The 19382-nt window shown below is 35.8% G+C and overlaps 2 protein-coding genes and 1 non-coding gene across 3 annotated transcripts in view; 1 reads left to right on the top strand and 2 right to left on the bottom strand.

The window, feature by feature from the left end:
• Positions 1-307: 307 nt before the first annotated feature.
• On the bottom strand, positions 308-11446 carry LOC146165626 (uncharacterized). The gene is made up of 14 exons (XM_083380988.1): positions 11118-11446; positions 7097-7325; positions 6841-6979; positions 6409-6575; positions 5984-6083; positions 5308-5525; positions 4607-4768; positions 2780-2815; positions 2339-2453; positions 2018-2143; positions 1753-1827; positions 1612-1695; positions 751-881; positions 308-358 (listed from the first exon to the last, which is right to left on the bottom strand). Exons 1-14 carry the CDS (start codon positions 11201-11203, stop codon positions 308-310), a joined length of 1719 nt encoding a protein of 572 aa, XP_083237114.1. The 5' UTR covers positions 11204-11446.
• Trnat-ggu (transfer RNA threonine (anticodon GGU)) lies at positions 5722-5795 on the bottom strand. The gene has a single exon. It is a non-coding gene; the product is annotated as a tRNA-Thr (tRNA).
• Positions 11447-13867: 2421 nt separating the features above from the next.
• Positions 13868-19382, top strand: part of LOC146165624 (uncharacterized) — a 37831-nt gene continuing 32316 nt past the window's right edge. Inside the window, exon 1 of the mRNA XM_083381722.1 lies at positions 13868-14174. Within this exon, the coding sequence (XP_083237848.1) occupies positions 13898-14174 (277 nt within the window). The 5' untranslated portion in view covers positions 13868-13897. The remainder of the gene's footprint in view (positions 14175-19382) is intronic.

Below are 19382 nucleotides of genomic sequence, written 5' to 3'. Positions count from 1 at the left end.
GCTGAAACCTAGTCTAACGCGCGAAGCGCAAAAAAATGCTTAATACTTGGTTTCAATTAGCAAAACATTTTCAATTTAAAGGTAATTAGATTTGCATAAGGCTCAAAATACTCTCATTTATAGTTTAACTTACGCTAAATTGCCCTTTTTACAGTTAGGGTTTGATGTGCCATATTATGGCGCCCCTGGCGGAATACACTCCCTGAAAATAAACATACCATGAGCAGAAAGCAGTTTACGTGAATTGAGTAAAAATCTGCATATAGCGTAAATTGGTTCTGCCTCTTCTCGGCCTGTCAATGACACGCTAATTAGACACAATTTTGAAGGCAAGCTGGAACGGTCTGGGACGACATTCCTGTAGAATAATTTTTGCAGGTAAGATGTAATGATGTAGATTTTTGTTGTAGATTTTTGAGATGTAGATTTTTGCAGGTAAGATGTGATTTTTGCAGGTAAGATGTAATGATATAGATTTTTGTTGTAGATTTTGAGATGTAGACTTTTGCAGGTAAGATGTAGGCCTACAGGTAATCTTTTTACCCAAGGCTATGTCCCTATTCCACTATTCTCCATGATGTATTTAAAGTAAGAATTCAGCTGCATATTTATTCTCTACATTCCCTAAGGTTTCTTGTTGTAGATGTCTTGTTATGACGTAACTAAGTACGTCATCTGTGAAAAATTTTATGTTTTCTGTTAAAAAAAAATATTTAAACTTTTACTTCTGACATAACAAAATAAAAAGACCTCTTTCTTTTGTAGCGTAAGCTTGCTATCCAGTTTAATCAGCTCATATTTGAACCTCTTTTCTTTCCGGCGCAATGCCTTTATTTCCTCCTGGAATTTCGCACGTCTTATTGCTTTATCATCAAATGTTACTACAAAAACAATGTAAAGTTTCTTTAAAAACCCTGCTTAGCTGACCACAAAAATATTTTCGGGTTGGGAAGAAATTACATGTTTAGGTGACGATAGAAACCTTGTGAAGGACACTACAAAGAATCTCGAAAAGCCACACATAACCACGAGGAATTAGGTTCCATGAATCATTTATAACCAAACAAATATCTCAGGCTCGGTGCAAAAAGTTGATTGAAATCTTTATACCTTACCGCAGTAGATGACATTTTCATTAGGGAACTTTCGCAAACTTCATTCGTCATATTTTTTTTAAAGCAGACCATCTAAGTCTGTTTCCCTTTTTCCAATGTGATATGCTTGTTTGCAAGAGTTATCAAAATATAAGGATTCTGTCAAAAGAATCGAAATATCTCACCATGCGGTCGTTTTTCTTTAGTATTATCACTAAACTCCTTCGGTTCCAGATCCTTCTAAATGTAAATTATGTTTGCTACTTTATTTGTGAGTGTTATTAGTACAACAAGACAGGCTGATTTCGGTAAATCAATCCGAAGGCATCTTGTGTACCATATATATGGGTGCCGTTATCGTTGGCTAGTACTACTTGTTAGATCACAGAATACACGTTGTTTAGGCTTATACGTAGTTTTAATTCTTAGATACTCTAGTTACCGGTCTGTGAACGGATTTTTGTGTTTAAACACTTGGTTAAAAGATCATTTTTTTTAATAATTAAAAGCATCTCACCATGTGGTTGCTTTTCCTCTTCAGCATTATCACAAGCCTTTTTAGGATCACTTGTCGATTTTGTCGGCTCACCCCCAGATTCGTCTGAATGTAAATTAGTTATATATTATTTGTAAATGGTACTAACACAACCAAATCTACCTCTTTCCTCAATAATGGTATTGATATTGTTTTTATCCTGGTTAGACTCACTTGCTCCTTCGTCTTTTGATGTACCTTCAAAAAAACATTTGCATTTTTATGTTAAATTTTTAATTTTAATTTGGAAAGAAAAGCAAGCTATTTGAGCGTAAACAAAAGCACAACTGTCAAATGTTTTAGGTATTTGTCCGATTCCCCGTAAATTTTTATACAAATTTTTATCCCACATAATAACGATAAAAATAATAATCAACCAGCTATTTACCAGCTTTTTGTACACCAACATTGGAGTCAGTTACAGTGCTTCCCTGTATGTTGGTACTTTGTTGTAAGTTGAAGCTTCCGCCATCAACACCTTTAACTGTCACTGTATGATGTGTGTCTTTTCCAACTAGAAAAAAGTAGAGAATTGTGTCAAGCAGAAAATATATATTACAGCTGAAATGAGTTTGTCGGAATATAAAATTTAAGTCTTTGAAATTTCTTTTAAAGACAAATCTATTACTCCATGAAGTATACACGGCAATGTAGATATCTATGCTGACATATAGTGGTTTAATACAAAATTTTATGACAAATAAAGTACATTGTGGCATCGCAGTATGTTCTTCTGGTGATTTTGCTGGATCTTCGCGTTTCACTGAAAGTCGTTTCTGTAATTCATCGACCAACAGACCCAAACATTCTAAACCGTCCACGTTCTTAACAACAAATACAAACAAAATTCTGCAAAAGCAATTACAAAAATAACCTTGTTAATATTACTTAAGGGCACTTAATTCAGTTTCCTTGCTCGTTGTTTTTGTTTTCGGTACTATATGAAATAATGCACGGGATAGGATGTATTTACCATTTAATAGCTTATTTTTGATGGAATTGACTTACTATGGCAATGATTTTGTGACATTTAATTTTGCGTAAATTAAGGACAATGGCGGAATTCCTGAGGTCCTGCATTCGAAATGCTTTGTTTGCACATTTACAGTCTTTACGTTTTTACACCAAAAAGAGACTAGATTAAAAATACCTTTTCGCAGAACCGCCAATTGTTCCACGATTTGTTCTGAAATAAAATATTCAACGTTGCTGATTATTTAATTCCGGAGAAGTTAAATATACTATATTTTATAAATTTACAATGCTGGGCTATTTATTCGGAAAATGATACCTACGGTTCCGAAATTTTATTCCTATTTCTTGGACCAAAGTTTCGCGACCCTAAGCCAAATGACGTAATAAGCATGCCAAAAAGCCAAATGACGTAATAAGCATGCCGAAAAGCCAAATGACGTAATAAGCATGCCGAAAAGCCAAATGACGTAATAAGCATGCCGAAAAGCCAAATGACGTAATAAGCATGCCGAACAGCTAAATGACGTAATAAGCATGCCGAAAAGCCAAATGACGTAATAAGCATGCCGAAAAGTCAAATGACGTAATAAGCATGCCGAAAAGCCAAATGACGTAATAAGCATGCCGAAAAGCCAAATGACGTAATAAGCATGCCGAAAAGCCAAATGACGTAATAAGCATGCCGAACAGCTAAATGACGTAATAAGCATGCCGAAAAGCCAAATGACGTAATAAGCATGCCGAACAGCCAAATGACGTAATAAGCATGCCGAAAAGCCAAATGACGTAATAAGCATGCCGAAAAGCCAAATGACGTAATAAGCATGCCGAAAAGCCAAATGACGTAATAAGCATGCCGAACAGCCAAATGACGTAATAAGCATGCCGAACAGCTAAATGACGTAATAAGCATGCCGAAAAGCCAAATGACGTAATAAGCATGCCGAAAAGTCAAATGACGTAATAAGCATGCCGAAAAGCCAAATGACGTAATAAGCATGCCGAAAAGCCAAATGACGTAATAAGCATGCCGAAAAGCCAAATGACGTAATAAGCATGCCGAACAGCTAAATGACGTAATAAGCATGCCGAAAAGCCAAATGACGTAATAAGCATGCCGAACAGCCAAATGACGTAATAAGCATGCCGAAAAGCCAAATGACGTAATAAGCATGCCGAAAAGCCAAATGACGTAATAAGCATGCCGAAAAGCCAAATGACGTAATAAGCATGCCGAACAGCTAAATGACGTAATAAGCATGCCGAAAAGCCAAATGACGTAATAAGCATGCCGAACAGCCAAATGACGTAATAAGCATGCCGAAAAGCCAAATGACGTAATAAGCATGCCGAAAAGCCAAATGACGTAATAAGCATACCGAAAAGCCAAATGACGTAATAAGCATGCCGAAAAGCCAAATGACGTAATAAGCATTCCCATATAGATGAGATTCAAACGTTAGGACTAAATTTGCTTTTATGTTAAGAAGTTTAATAAGGTCAATTGGTTTACCACAATATTTTTGATGCATTTACATTTCAAGGAAGAAAACTTTGCATTTGACAACACGTTATCGCTAAAATTCCCATATAAATAAAATCCCCATGTATTTGTATCGGATCGGCACCGATACCACCTTAGTCGGACGAGTGCCAATGCTACCACTTGGTATTGAGCTCCAAACCGATATTATCGGAAATCAGACCGATATTTCAGGCAAAGAGTATCGCCGATATGATACCAAATTACTTGAGAACAAAATACTTTGGGGATGGAAAGCCTTTAGTAACTGTTTTTGGTTAATATGCTATTTTCTAAAGAAATGTGACCTTTAAAAGTGAAAAACGATCTTGAGATCGCAAAAACGTTAATCTGATATCGGATGGCCATCAATACTACTACATGGTATCCCAAACAATTTCAAATTGTGCTAACAGTCCAATATTTTAAATACGTGCGCTTTACCATAGGAGTTTAAGGGCGTTAACCAAACTTTCCAACCTTAATATTCATAAAAATATTTTTAATGGTCATTAAGAACTCTGTGGACAGTAGTTCAAGCCTAATTTTTGAGAAAAGACGAAAATGATCCCATTTCCAATTCCTTTTCCACCACTTATTCAAAGCTTCAAACACGGTTTGTTCATCCTCTTCAGTGTTTTCCTGTTTAAGCAAAATTAGCAACATGTTCGTATTCACGCTAATAGAAGAGAACATTTTCCTAAAGAAAACCTACAAAGTTCTAATGAATCAGGATCACGATGCAGCAGGCAACGGTACTCAGTTTGTTTCTTGACTTGCTTCCTTCTGAGTTTGTGTAGCTCAGTTGATCGTGATTTCGAATCTCCGAGATCGTGATTTCGAATCTCACAACAGGCAAGTTGTTTTTCACGCTAAGTGTGACTGTGCCATTGTTTAAAAGATATGAAGCATATATGTGGAGTTTAACCTACGGCTTCTAAAAAAAGAAAACAAATTGTTATTGTGGTCATTCTATTATAAGAAGAAAAAAAATTCATTGCTTTTAAAATTAATTTAGATGAATGTTTTTAGACAACCAACGATTTAAAAAAGTCGTTGTTTTACAAAAGATTAAATTTAATTGATCATAATACTCTTATAACCTTTGCTCTACGTATATGAATTTTTTTTAATGTTTCTCTGGAAATGAGTCTACTTAACGAAAAAAAATATTTACCCACTTGTGAATTTCTTGACTCCAAAATAGATTCAACATCTTTGTATTCAAGGTTGAGAAATTGCTCTTGGTTTTGGACAGAACCAATGTGCTTAAAAATATATCTTTTAATCATTTTCTCAACTTCGTCAAACTCATAACGCTGGGATTCTTCAAGAAAAGTCAGGCAATTTTGCTCGGTCAAGTGCTGTAATAGACAACTTTTGCAGTGAAGGTGCAATCCTAAAATAAAAAAAAAATATTTTACGGGGTTATTTATTAAATGCATGCTGAGCGGAAAACTAGCCTGTGGAGCGGTTCGAACTCACGATCTCGGTCATAGCAGGACCATAGCTACACCAAGTTATACAGGCTCATGGGGGACCAAGTCGAGAAAGGATCATAGCACCGTTGCCTGCTGCATCCTGTTTGTAAAGCTAGCCTGTGGTGAGGTTCGAACTCACGACCTCGGTCATACCGGGACCGTCGCTCTACCAACTGAGCCACACAGGCTCAGAGGAAAGCAAGTTGGGAAACAACCATAGCACCGTTGCCTACTGCAAGCTAGGCTTTACAACCTTACATGCTTAGACAAAAATCCAGACAGACTGATTTTGGTTGTTACTACGACAAACGCATGCAATGATAATTATAAAACATTGACTATATCAGCAATTACATGAGAAGAAACTGTTTTGTACCAGCAATTTTAAGATAATACCCCGAGCCTTCGAGGTCTTTGATAAGCGTCCTTTGATTTATTTCTTCATGAATGATTTCTGCCAAGTATGAATGATTTTTCTGAATAATAAAAGTGTTACTTCTCATTGTCGCAAATTTCCTTGTCACATAAACACATTACAGATTTTCTACATTTCTGAAAATGTCTAGAGTTTTTGATAATGAGTAAGTATATATTTATAGCACAATGACTTGTTCAGTTTTACCATCTATGGCGCATGAAAGGCGTGCTCATATTTTTAGAAGAAAATTCGTAACCAATACTAGCAGACTAAATATAAACAAAAATAGTAACGCTATGTCATCTAGATAAAAGAAAAAAGGTTGTATTAAACCCATATAGTATTTCGAAAAACCAGATACGTTACAACAAATGCTTTCTCACCAATTTTTCGGCTGCTTTTCTAAGGCTCTCATTCGGAACTCCCCAAAGTGGTATTTCTTTTAACTTGATCAACGTTTTTTTCTCTGATTCTGAATCGTCACTTCTATTTTTAGGCAACGAATCAACAAAGTTTTGAAGCAGCTGGTTGTACGATGGCCCAAAGGTTACTACAAACAAATTATTAATTAGCTATAGTTTTTAGAGGTATAACAGTCAAAGATTGTTAGCTTAAAATTGTATTTATCCCGTTACGCAAGATTAATCGATATTTCGTCAAACGTATTGCTCCTACTTTTTGAACTGTAATTACGATGTAAATTGTAACTGGGTTGAACTAATGTTTTGCTTTTGTGATTAGTAGTTTGAATACCCGCCATTTGGGAAAAACATTTTTATTGTGGTTTGACAATTCTACCATCCTTTGTTACCCACGTGGGATCTTAAGTTTTTCTGCATCTTTGCGGAAATGATCGTCCAACAATATGGATGAGTCTCCACTGTAGATGTAATCCAGCACTTTTTCCAGCCTTTTATATGTGATAAGATCGCTCACCTCGATAAAAATTGTATCCTGCGGATTAAACGATCCTGTTATAGTAAAATACTAATACGATTTTTGCGTGCATTGCTAAACTAAATTACAGAATTCAATGTGATTGGGTAAATATTACATTTTCATTTTACTTACAAAGTTACACGTTTCCGGAGTCTTGTCCCTATCCAAGATGATCGCCTGCCTTCGTTTTTCAACATATCTGTGATATATCTGCTCAATATTCCTTCTTTTTTCGTTTGCCTCAGCGAACCTTTCCCTTAAAACCCTGGAGGCAGCACAAACGACTGACTGGTGGACAGGATTTGGAACAGTGTTGCAAAGTATAACACCATCGCACAACTTCTTTTGATCCAGACGGTCTCTGTATGCAAAAGATGGATAACACAATCAAGGACAGATCTGGGTGTTAACCCCTGACACAGTGGTCCGCAAACCGTGGGGACGTGACCCAAATGTGAGTATTAGAGCCATTTTTAGTTGGCTAATTTTACTATTTCAGTTTTGTCATGTAGTCGTCGATTGTACTGTACTAAAAATTGGTATATCTGGAAATTTGGCTTATTGTAGCATCATAAGTCAATTAGACGGGGGTGCGGTTGTTGTATATTTTGTCAGGAGGTATATTTTCAGGGCTTGGTGTTTTTTTTTTTTTTTTTTTTTATATTTTGTATTGTATATTTTATATTTTTTCCTTAACTTGTTTCTGCAAGCAAAAACAGACTTCCCCACTTAACTTCTGGCTTGGATGCGAAAGTGGTTCAAATATGGCGTCATAGTATTTGGGAAATGATCGAAACATATAATTGATAAATATAATTTACGTAGATAATGCGTACAAGCATGTTATTACACTTTGGCCAGCTAACATGTTTAAAAAGCAAATATTATCATTCTCTTAAAATGGTTTGACGTCCATGGTTTGCTATACTTTTGCCAACTTTTACTCGGTAAATTTTTACCATGGCTTGGTCCGAGCAATCACTGTTATAACAGACTTTAAATCTGTAGTTTAGAGCAATATGCAAAAAGTTTATGTCCCTAATAAACTACCTTTTAAATTGAAATTTTTGCCAATTGAAATCCAATAAACGAAGTGCCTTTAATATTTATTTTAGTATGACGCCATGTTATAACGTAGCTTTGTAACGTCCTCCATAATAATTAATGCATTCAGCTTTATGTTTTGCTTGCTGCGCCCTTCTACAATTTTAATTTGTTTAGGCCTGGTGTTGATATGTTTGATTGGAGTAACATGCGCAACAGGTGCAAATAGAGAGGCGTACACTGCAACCAGATTTCGCATTTATATTTGCGACGCTAAATATCTTGTTTCGTAGGAGCGATAAGTTATTTTACTAAGCGCAGCCTCTTTTCAAAAGGCTAGTCGCATGCGTCCACTTTTGCTAGACAAGCCACTTCGCACAATAAGTCTCACGCTTGGTGTTGATATGTTTGGATGGAGCAACAATTACAACAGGTGCTAAGAGAGGTGTACACTGCCTCCAGGATTCGCATTTAAATTTGTGGCCGTGAAATATGTTGTGTTGTAAGAGCAATAATTTTTTTTTACTAAGAGAAGCTTCTTTCTAAAATGCAAGTCACACGCGGCCAGTTTTCGACGAGCCACTTCGCACAATGAAAGTCTTACGCGCGGGACAATAAAGCGCAGCAGGCGTGCAGTTACTTCGTCACTTCACAAGCTGGACAAAGCAAGCGAATATGAACAAATTCTGTATGAAAGTTTTTCTGCTGCTAGTTAGCAGTCGTTAGCTACAGAGAGCTAAAACGCAATATTTCAGGTTCTAGCCCCCCAAGCAAAGGCCCCTGGGGATGCAGCCTCATAAACTTCTGCAAAGCACCTACATACCACTCAACGCCATGTCTGAAAATTTGAAGGTTCTACGATGTATACTTTTTCTATAAAGCTTCGGACAAAAATCGGTCTGAAACATGCCATAGGAAACCATAGGGAACCATAGGAAACCATAGGAAACCATAGGAAAAAGAATAGCGGCAATAACAAAACATGTCCCGAAATTAAATTTTCGGCCCATATAATTAAACCGCCGTGATATCTTTTCACATCTAGGAAGACAATACCCTAGTAACCTGGTCATAAAATACTTATAGAAGGCAATTTTACATGTCGTCCACATTCCCAATGTTTCGAGAAATTGATATTCCCTAACATTTATCGCTCTGACACGTTTGTCGTTCGTAAATAAAGTTCTACCCATGACTGATTGTTTAAATACGTCAACAGTCGAACAAAAAAACATCTAACAACCATCTATAGTAGCGCACGTATTATTCGCGAAAGCGAATGATCCTTATTGTATTGTTTTTGTGCAAATGAAAACAAAATGCTGCGCCAAAGTTTTGGTAATTGTTTCGAGAAAGTCGTTTGTGAAGATCACTTGGCAAACATTTAACTATGCACATTCAGTCACCAGATTTTACTTCCGCATTTGTCCAACGAAACAGCGTCATATATCTGCTGACAATTAACTCATTGATATCTGCAGAGGTGGTCTTGACGTCATGTTGCGTATGCATAGACGCGTTTCCTACAGGTGTATGCAAGTATAATTAAGGTAACGCCCCAACATTAATCATATACTGGTTTGCGTTTGATCGTATGAGTTTAGAAGTAATTTGTTTTTTAAATTAAAGTAGATTATAATCTCTGAGTGCGCACCGGGTATACGCGTGTTTGCTGAACGTTAAGTAATAGACAATAGCCAAGTGTTACTTATTTATGTTTTGTTCGGATCATATGCTGGTTTGTTAAACGATATATGGTTCAAGTCTTAAAAAGTTGCTTGAGATCTATCGCCTTTTGAATCGAGATAAAATATTACTAAATATGGTAGGCTATAATAGGGACAATTAGTGTGTGTTTTCGCAGTTGAAACAGTTTTGTTTAGACATTCCTGTCTTGATAATAGTAAGTCATTTATAAGTGCCAGTCGTTCACGAAATATGTTCAGCCACAAAATAAGGCATCATCAGTATCTTAATCAAATAGAATATTTATAGCTTGTTTTCCAATAAGAGAATGATGATGCCTTAGTTTGTGGCGAAATATATTCCTCTTTTAATGACTGCAACTTATAAATGACAGACTATATATCTTTATTTTTACACCTACAGTTTGCCATTGATATAGTTTTCGGTGGTTTTCAAAACGCTACTCAAAGTCTATGTGTGTCAACAAACGAATAACCGTTTAAACCAGTGGTTCCCAGACAGAGGCCCCTGGGGGGACAGCCTCATAAATCTCGACATCGCACCTTCATACCACTTTACGCCATGTCTGAAAATTTGAAAGTTCTACCATGTCTAGTTTTTCTATAAAGCTCCGGACAAAAATCGGTCTGAAACATTTTCGGGCAAAAACAAGACATGTCCCGAAAATAAATTTTCGCCCCATATAACTAGGATATGTCCCTCCAAAGTTGTACTTCTATCGTTTTAATTAAATATATTAAGACAACAGGTGTTTATAACATTAAATGGTTTATTACGTTCTTTTGTAACTATATTCTAAAAAAATCATGGAAAAATCCTAGATCTGCCCCTGTTTACGAAGTGGGTTTAATAACTCTACAAAGTGTATTCTTTGCCGCGGCAAAAAGTTTGCCGACCCCTACCGTCACATGAAGTTGTTTGAGATCAGGCTCAGTTGGTAGAGCGACGGTCCCGGTATGACCGAGGTCGTGATTTCGAACCTCACCACAGACTAGTTTTACAAACAACATGCAGCAGGCAACAGTGCTATGGTTGTTTCTCGACTTGCTCCTCTCTGAGCCTGTGTAGAGTGACGGTCCCGTCATGACCGAGGTGATAAGTTCGAACCTCAACACAGGCTACATTCTCCTAGCCTTGCTTTTTGCACTACAGTACTAGTTCAACAGATTACTTATATGTTAATTGCATGACTTAGTTTGTATTTAGAACAGTTTAACATTGCTTACAACGACAAAGATGTGGACAAACGCAGCAGCAAAAAGTTCTCTGCTCCATAGCAGAAATTAAAAAAATCCTTAAATGAACTTTAACACCGCGTTGGTTTGCTTTTTTTCACGGTTGTTGGTTAAGATTTGTTTTAAAAATTGAGTTACCTTATCAGACAACATTTAACAGTACTTACCTTTTCAAAAGTTCCGTAACGTGTGCCATATTAGTAGCATCGCAAACTTTTGACACTTTTGACGCTATTGTGTTTTCTGGTGGCATAAAACGTTTAATAAGAATAGAATTATAAACTACAATAAATCAGGTATGCTAAAAAGATGTCCTTAACAGTATATGCGACTTATGATTAGCTCGCATAATCAATAACAGATAATTCGTCTACATTATCATTTATTCTGCAAAGAAACCAATAACAGCCTTTCTCTCTTACCACCAGAAGTTTTTACTAGTAAAACCTGGCACAATCTATGTAATGTCTATGAACAAGCAAAACGCTTCAGTGAGATTCACATGTCTCCGATAAAAAAAACATTCTTTTGCTATTTATCAATAGGCCATCCTTCTCCAGTAAACACGTTCACACAAAGAATGATGGTATTTAGTTTCAAGTGGGCGCCTGTGTTTGTTTTGAATTGTGGATTGAAATACGCCCAGACCTAATGGACGTGGGTTTGTAAGCCTTAGCGAATTAGGCAAAATGGCAAAAGGTTTTAGGCCTGCAACAGATTAACACGTTGTAGCATTTCGAGGGTTTTCAATGCTGTTTAACACAAAAGATTTCGGTGTTACTCAAAACAAAAAGGTTGTTTTTACGGCATTTAAAAAACGTATATTAAAGCGGAATATATAAGACTATAAACTCCGAACATATTTCAGTCAATATTCACGGTGCTTACTGCTTAGTAATGCTTACCTAAGTTCAATATTCTTCTGCATTTGGCAGAGTTTACACCTGGTGAAGGTTAATTTGATCTTTGTAAATGGCCGTGTTTGTCTAATTCAGGGGTTCTTAAACTTTTTTCACCGCGGACTCCCCAAATTTTTTTTGCTTCGCGTAGACCACGGTAAGCAAGAATTTTTCAAAAATGACGTCATAAATTGACGTCGCAATACAAATAAATTTTAGAAATATACAGTTTTTGGTCCACAAAATGTGAAAGGAATATAGAGTCTAAATACATTCAGTGCAAAAACGTTTCATGTTTAATTAAACTCTTTTATTAAAAAAATTGAATACTTTTTAAATATAGACTAATATTTCAATTAGGCCTTCACGGACCCCCTAAAACTAGTTAACGGACCCCCAAGGGTCCATGGACCCCAGTTTAAGAACCCCTGGTCTAATTCTAATTAGGGTAATCAGGTGACACTATATAAAGACCATTTGGTTTAAATATCGACAAGCTTCCACACAAATGTGCTTTATGAGGGCCAAGTACAAACTATACTTAAATAATTTGACCTGATAAAGCACAGTTGTGCGAAAGCTTGTCGAGAATTGAATACAATTTGTCTTTATGTAGTGCCACCTGATTTCTCTATTTTAATCTTGTTTTATTCCATTCGTGTTAAATAAATGCCAAACAAAGATTTGTAAAAATGTACTAAAAACGAGCACAACGAAATACTTTAGCGGTAACATAGGACAACTCGCGGGCCCGACTGTATTTCATAACTTGTGCCCACCAAACATTCTAGCCAAAACTATTTTTCCGATACCCAATGCGACGATTTTGCAATATATTTGGCATAAATGGATAATTTTTCTTTACATTTCATGCCAAAATGACGTCACTGGCAAGATTTTAGACAGCATTCCACGCCAAAGATTTTTTACGGAAAGGTATGCAATTGGGCTCGCCGGTCTTTGTGATAGATAGGGGAATAACCAAAACCTGTGACGTCAGGCTGAGTGCGTTTCAGAAGATTTAGGTTTGTGTGATGGAAGTTGAGACTTCAAAACTAGTAACTCGCTACAAGTAGCTGCCTACATTTTACAATACTTAGCCTAGTTGCAGTGAAAATTTGTTTCGTGACGTCTGGCACTGCTTGGCGGCACGCGTTAAAAAAGTTCAAAAAAAATCCTGCTTGATTCAAATTTTGAAAATAATTAAAGAAATTTTCGAAACGTCCAAAATGTTAGCTTCTTTTTCTTTGATATTTCTACTGAGTCGATGAATACGTAAAGACATCCAGTTCCTCTTTTTCGCGCTGCTGTGAATCACACCTATACAGACTCAAGTTTCATGTTGTTGATTTACAGTGACGCAACGGAACTAGTGTCCATTGTTATTGCAAGGCTATAGCTGTTCAGTGTTCATTTTAGGCTTTATCAGCAAAAAAGTGGAGTATTCGATTTTTGATGGCTGTTTTGACCAACGTTTAAATAAAGATTAGAATGGATTTTTTTATGTTTATGAATCGTGACTGAAGCGTCCACTATTTTAATGACAAAACACAAATGTTTGCACGCAAAATTAGTTTTGTTTCATTAACATGCACAGCAACTTAAGTACAGTAAGATTACAAGATTATTAAACGACGACTGAATACTGATCAACAGTCTCCATAAAAGTAAAGTTTAAATAAATGACAGTTTATATGATTTTTATGACACTGGATTAAATAAGTTTTGGTGGGCAAATTACGGCCTGGCAAGCAATTCAATGCGGACGCGGCTCATTTCATTAAAATTTGTTAAGCACCTTTTTTTCTTGAATTTAGAATATTGTATGGAATTATAAGGCATCACTTATAAGATATCCGGACATATTCCCACTCATACCCGTTCGTCAAAACAAGGATATTCACAGCAAAAGGAATCACACTATCTTGTTTTTTATAATAAAAAAGGTAAAATTGTAGTTTAATTTAGGTGCAAATAAGGTATAATTTATTGATTGATTGTTTTATACGTACAGACGCAATAGTAATCTAAATTTACCATATAGAACGATGGCCCTTCAACCCAAAACTGACCAACCATCTCCAGCCATATGTGGGGAGGTGTCAATCAAAATCGATGCGAATTTTGATGATTGTGAGCTCAGTTTGCAGCTGAAAGACGGAAAGTATCATTGCATGATCGATGGACAACTCTACCCCCTGGCTACCACCTTGTTCGAAAGATTCCCGGATAAAGTAAGAAAGTTGCTGAAGATTGGTGGTTCTGTGATGGCGATGTGCTACGCCCTTTACAACCTGGGTCTTCACGCTTACAATTTCATGCGAGGTTGGTAAAGTGTTGCCTAATTTAAAAAACAGATGCTATTGTTTAAAAACAAATTCCTTTAAAAATATAAGCCTAAATTGGAATGACTTTTTCAATTAGCAAGGCAATTTTAAATCGAGTGTAAATGGAAAACCAAATGTTAAAATATAAAAATTTGTACTAGTCCATGTTTTCTCATTGATTTGAAACTTCATTTCGGGTTGACACCGTATTTAACTATAGTACTGAAAAGTCATCTTCTACAATTACAGTAGGCCTACAAATGCTTTGATCTGGAAAAGAGCTGCGTGTCTGTGAATTGTTTTAGTAAATTTGAGTCTTTCTCTCACACATCATACAGGTGTGTATTATTTAAAATCAACAACAAATGAGCATTGTTACGCCACACACGTCCTACCAGGAGACGATTGTGACGTCTGGTATTTCTAAGCGACCGACTTACGGCGTTACGGCTGACTGACCACGACAGAGTGAGAATAGCTTGTTCTTTGCTGAGGCGATGCGCGGCCCTTAACTCAGTTTTGCTTTCGTCGTTAATTTTGTTCGAAAACTTGTCAGCACTAACCATGATCCAAGTTGAAATCCTATTTTTTGCCAATTTTAACTTAATAAATGCAAATGTTTTTCGCCCGGTTGTGAGTTCCACGAATCCTTCTAAAATTAAAGTTTGGACAACTTAAATTAAACAAAGGAATTTTTACACGCTGCACGCGAGTGTTTTTCGTCTCTCCCTTATAAAACAATAATGATTTGACGTAACTTTATGATGCTAGTTGTGACGTCATACCTGAAGATTTTTCCATGCCCCCTAAAACATGAGTCGTCCCTGAAAAATGATCGATTTATTTATCAACAGTGCACAAATGGAACAAACCTAACATTTTAGTCGGTAAAAGCTGACGATCAAGAAACAAAACAAACATGCTTAAGTGGATTTTAACTTCATCACAGGAACCTTACGTTTCACCATTGGTTTCGATGACGTCGACAATATGGAGTCAGTTAAGCTGAACATCGAGTCTGGAAAATTCAACGAGACTTTGTTGAAAGAATGGAAGCGAATCGTTAACGAGCATAAAAAGGAGCTGGGACATTTGCAGAAAAAATGTAAATATTAAAATAATATAAAGAAATACGACATAAAAATAGTTTTCTTTACTTAATGTAAAACCTTTTTATTATTATAATATTTTATTATGAAAAAAATGTGAACGTTAAGCATTATTTTATTATGGTCATTTTTTAAATAAGACGTTTCCAACTTCAAAAAAATGGAAAGTTCAACAATCACAAAAGCGCCTTAGCAAAATATTTGATAGTAAAACCCATACAAAACCACCTTTTAAACCTTTGATATGTGATTTTTCGATACCATAACTTACCACAAGATGCTTACTTCAGATCAAGGCCAGATAGCAATAGGAGACATCAAGATGATCGACAACACACAGGGGCCTACAACATCCAACAGTAAGTAACTTTGGCCAGGAATGCCTGACAATGTCGGATAGCTGCCGATACCCGAATCGGATAGCTGCCGATACCCGATAGTATTGATATTTGTCCGACACTTGGGTAATATCCGTTATCCGAGGGGCATGGGTGCCGATGCTGAAAAATGGCCAAAGTAACGGATTTCGTCGTGTCCCATTTTTATGTTTGTTGTGTGCTTTCAATGCAGTGTTAGTGCCAAAATCTACCGGTACTCGTATAACGAACAATCATTGTAATTTAAAGTCAACTTCGCGCTTGTCAACATTTTTTTATATTCAACCGCCGTTGCAAAGTGATGCATGTGGCACGTTTACTTTACCACAGAGGTTCTTAAACTGGGGTCCATGGGCCCCTTGGGGGTCCATGAACTAGTTTTAGGGGTCCGTAATGGCCTACTTGAAATATTATTGTATATTTATGATGTAATCATTTTTTTATTTTATTTTTTTTTTTATCCCATTTATACTCCATTTCACTTTCACACTTTCACATTTTTGGATCGAAATCAGTAGATTTATGAATTATATTTGTACTGTGACGTCACTTTATGTCGTCATTTTTGAATTGCTTTTTACTACTGTGGTCCACGCGATGCAAAAAAAGGTCCGCGGTAAGAACCCTTGCTTTACCATGATCTTTTTTCAACGTCAACGGTTTGGCGCCTAATAAACTATTCAAAGTGCCGTCTTAAAAACTATTGAAAAGCATTTTAAAAGATGCTCACATAAGAGAAAAATTGTTAAAACGTGAACAAATGGCTACATTAAACAGTTTGAAATAGTAATCCAGTTTAAACTTTCAAATTGCCTTCACTAAACAGATATTATGTGAAACAAAAGTTTACAGAAAACTTTCAGTGGTCAGACTAACGTAAAAATCAACATTTGGAATAACTGTTTCTACCACGTTACCTAATATCCCTCGTTTTTTCGATCGTGATTACCAAAATACGGAACTGAAGCCGTTTTTTCCCACATGCGGAATTACCTTATTCTGCATTGCATCAATCTGTTACCATTGCTATTTTATGAAGTAGAAAAAAATATAAATATTAAAAGAAAGCTAAAAATGCTACATTTTTGGTAAAACCATAAATTGAATAGGAACCATAATTAAAGCACACAAGAAATTAACAAACTAGATTACAATTAGAATTAGGCGCATTTCGTTTTATTAAGCCAACTAGAATAATCTATAATCGAGTATTGCCTATCCAGCTGTTTTATTAGAGTTATCTAGTTGTCCAAGTTTGGTTTCAAGTCCTATTTCCGAAGTTGCAAATGTAATATGCCATATAACGCAAGGTATTTCACTTGTTTTGTCTAACCCGGGTTCCGTATCGGTTATTGTGACGTACAATGCCCTTCAATAGTGGGCACTAAACACTCTTTGTTGTGTAGCACTGGCCATGTAACTATATATCCAGGTATGAACGCGTACATTCTTAAAAGAGTTTCTATAAAGGAAATGACAAAGCGTTTCTATTCAGTAATTTAAAACCTAAAACGTAATACTGCCTAATAAAAATAAATTCTAAAATAAGACTTCATTTTGAAACCGGGTTTGGACGAAAAATGATAAAGTCTGAGTTAAAGTTTAACAATTTCGATTTAAATGTAAAATAAAGATTCTTGCTTTCAAATTGTGATATATAGATTGTTCTTTAAAAACATGTATAAACATATAATAGTTTATTAAAATATTTACTTCAACATATATTTTCCTTGCAATTTTTACGTTTTTTGTAACTTAATTGTTTTGAAAAAAAAACTTCGCGATGCTTTTTGCCAATAATATTCAATGTCTCTTTTGGAATGAAATACCAATCAAGCATTACTATTGCTTCCAGCAGTTTCGGCAACACCAGGAATTTCTGTGACTTCATCAGGAAACGTCAACATTGGACAATCTGGAGGAGTTTCGATGCAGGCACGAGGTAAGCTGAGGAATTTGGTGTTTTATGAAATTAAAAAAAGTTACTTGGAAGCCAAAATATCCAGAAAACATCATCTTGATTTTTTACATGGCTGAAAAATTTACCATATGTTGTTTTGGCAGAATTTTCCTTAAAAAAATTAAAAATAAAAATAATTATTTCATTAGTACATTTTTTAATTAGTATATAGCATCCTCTTGATATCGACCGATGCTAGGGGTTATAATTTTGGATTAATTAACGTGGACAAAATTTGCTCTAAACGCTGCAATTTAACTAATTTTTCTTACCTAAAAAGTTTGATTTAAACTAAATTGATTGTTAACAATGAAATGTAATTATGATTGAGTTCGAACCTTGACACAGGCTAGTTGTTATTCTAACCTTCGCACTATGTCGCACTATATTGCTAATTAGGGCGACCAAACCTTTCCAAATGACCTTTCCTCCATCTGTACTAGATTATGCCGATATAATAAATTGCTTTTACTTTCAGATCACGGACAGATGGCGAAAGGAGATATTACAAACATCAACAACCCAGCTGGGCCTACTACATTTAACACCAGTGAGCATTATAAACTACAGATAACTTGAACGAGTGTAGACTCAAGTGCACATAATTTACTATTTTCAAATAGATTTACCTTTTGGAACAACGACTTGACTCAGACTTGGTAAATTCGTAATAAATTTGGGTTACACAATTTTAGAGCATTTTTGTTGTTTCCTTAGTGATATGACAAAGTCCTCCACTATTCATTTACCTTTCCATTTTGATGGTTAAAGTTTTATGGCAAAGACTAGACTTTTTTCTGAAATTAATTTGGTTAGAGTTTTCTTTCAATTAACTTAACTCGGATTTAAATGATTCTAATATACCTTGTTTGTAACACAGGTGCTTTTAAGATTGGGTGTACACTTGGCGATATAAAGGCGTTTTGCGCTTTGCGCGAATTGATTGCTGTAGATTTTGTAATGAAGGTATCACCTGCAACTATATCACAAAAAAACTTTATGACGCCCAATTTGCATCACTTTTTTTAACGTTACGTTATTATGTAACTGTTTTTACGTCATCCCTAAAAAAACATTGTCATACCCCAACCACCCCAAAAAAATATCTAGATCCGCGCCTAGAACCATATTTCACATACGCGCGTTTTGATTTCCGTAGGTTTAAATAGGCAAAAACCCATTATGGGTTGGGGGGTAGATGACATTATATCGTACCCCCTGTATCCACTACTAGGGATAATTGTGTTTTTCACTATGAAACTGGTGTATTTTAGGATTTTGCGCCATATAATTAACTTTTGCAGAAAACGAGACAAGTCTGAGCGGCAATAACACAATTGTTGGGAGCAACGTTGGGGTTCAAAACATCGGGAAGTAGAAGACGCAAGAAACTTTTCGCAACTGCTTTGTGATTACTGTATATAGACTTGTAACTTCGACAAACAAATAAGTGCCGAAAGAACTTATTTTTAGTGTAATATGCCTAATAGCACATTTTAAATGTTGACCTTATTACTGTCTCAACAGTTATCTATTTACATTAGCCTGATGTTGTTGCATCCCCGATAAAAGGCATCCTGCATGGGTAGCCTAAACATTGAATAATATAAATAAGTACCGAAAGAGCTTCTTTCTAATATACTATGCCTGGTAGCAACAGCCAAATTCATTGTTGACCTCATTACTGTCTCAATTGTTATATTTTCACATTAGTCTGGCGTAGTTATATTCATTGATAAAGCATTCTATATAGTTAGCCA

Source organism: Ascidiella aspersa, chromosome 2, assembly GCF_963924565.1.
Source record: "Ascidiella aspersa chromosome 2, kaAscAspe10.2, whole genome shotgun sequence".
In the NCBI taxonomy this organism is placed as follows: Eukaryota; Metazoa; Chordata; class Ascidiacea; order Phlebobranchia; family Ascidiidae; genus Ascidiella; species Ascidiella aspersa.
The sequence above is the reverse complement of the archived record's forward strand: the minus strand, read 5'-3'. Positions and strand labels throughout refer to the sequence as shown.

What these genes read in the sequence shown, in the direction of transcription:
- LOC146165626 (XM_083380988.1), bottom strand. Translation starts at nt 11,203, where the DNA reads ATGCCACCAGAAAACACAATAGCGTCAAAAGTGTCAAAAGTTTGCGAT. An exon ending in GAAAAGCAGCCGAAAAATTG is followed by an intron (nt 6,084 to 6,408) that starts GTGAGAAAGCAT and finishes TTTATTATTCAG; the next exon opens with AAAAATCATTCATACTTGGC. An exon ending in TTACGCTACAAAAGAAAGAG is followed by an intron (nt 359 to 750) that starts GTCTTTTTATTT and finishes ATTATTCTACAG; the next exon opens with GAATGTCGTCCCAGACCGTT.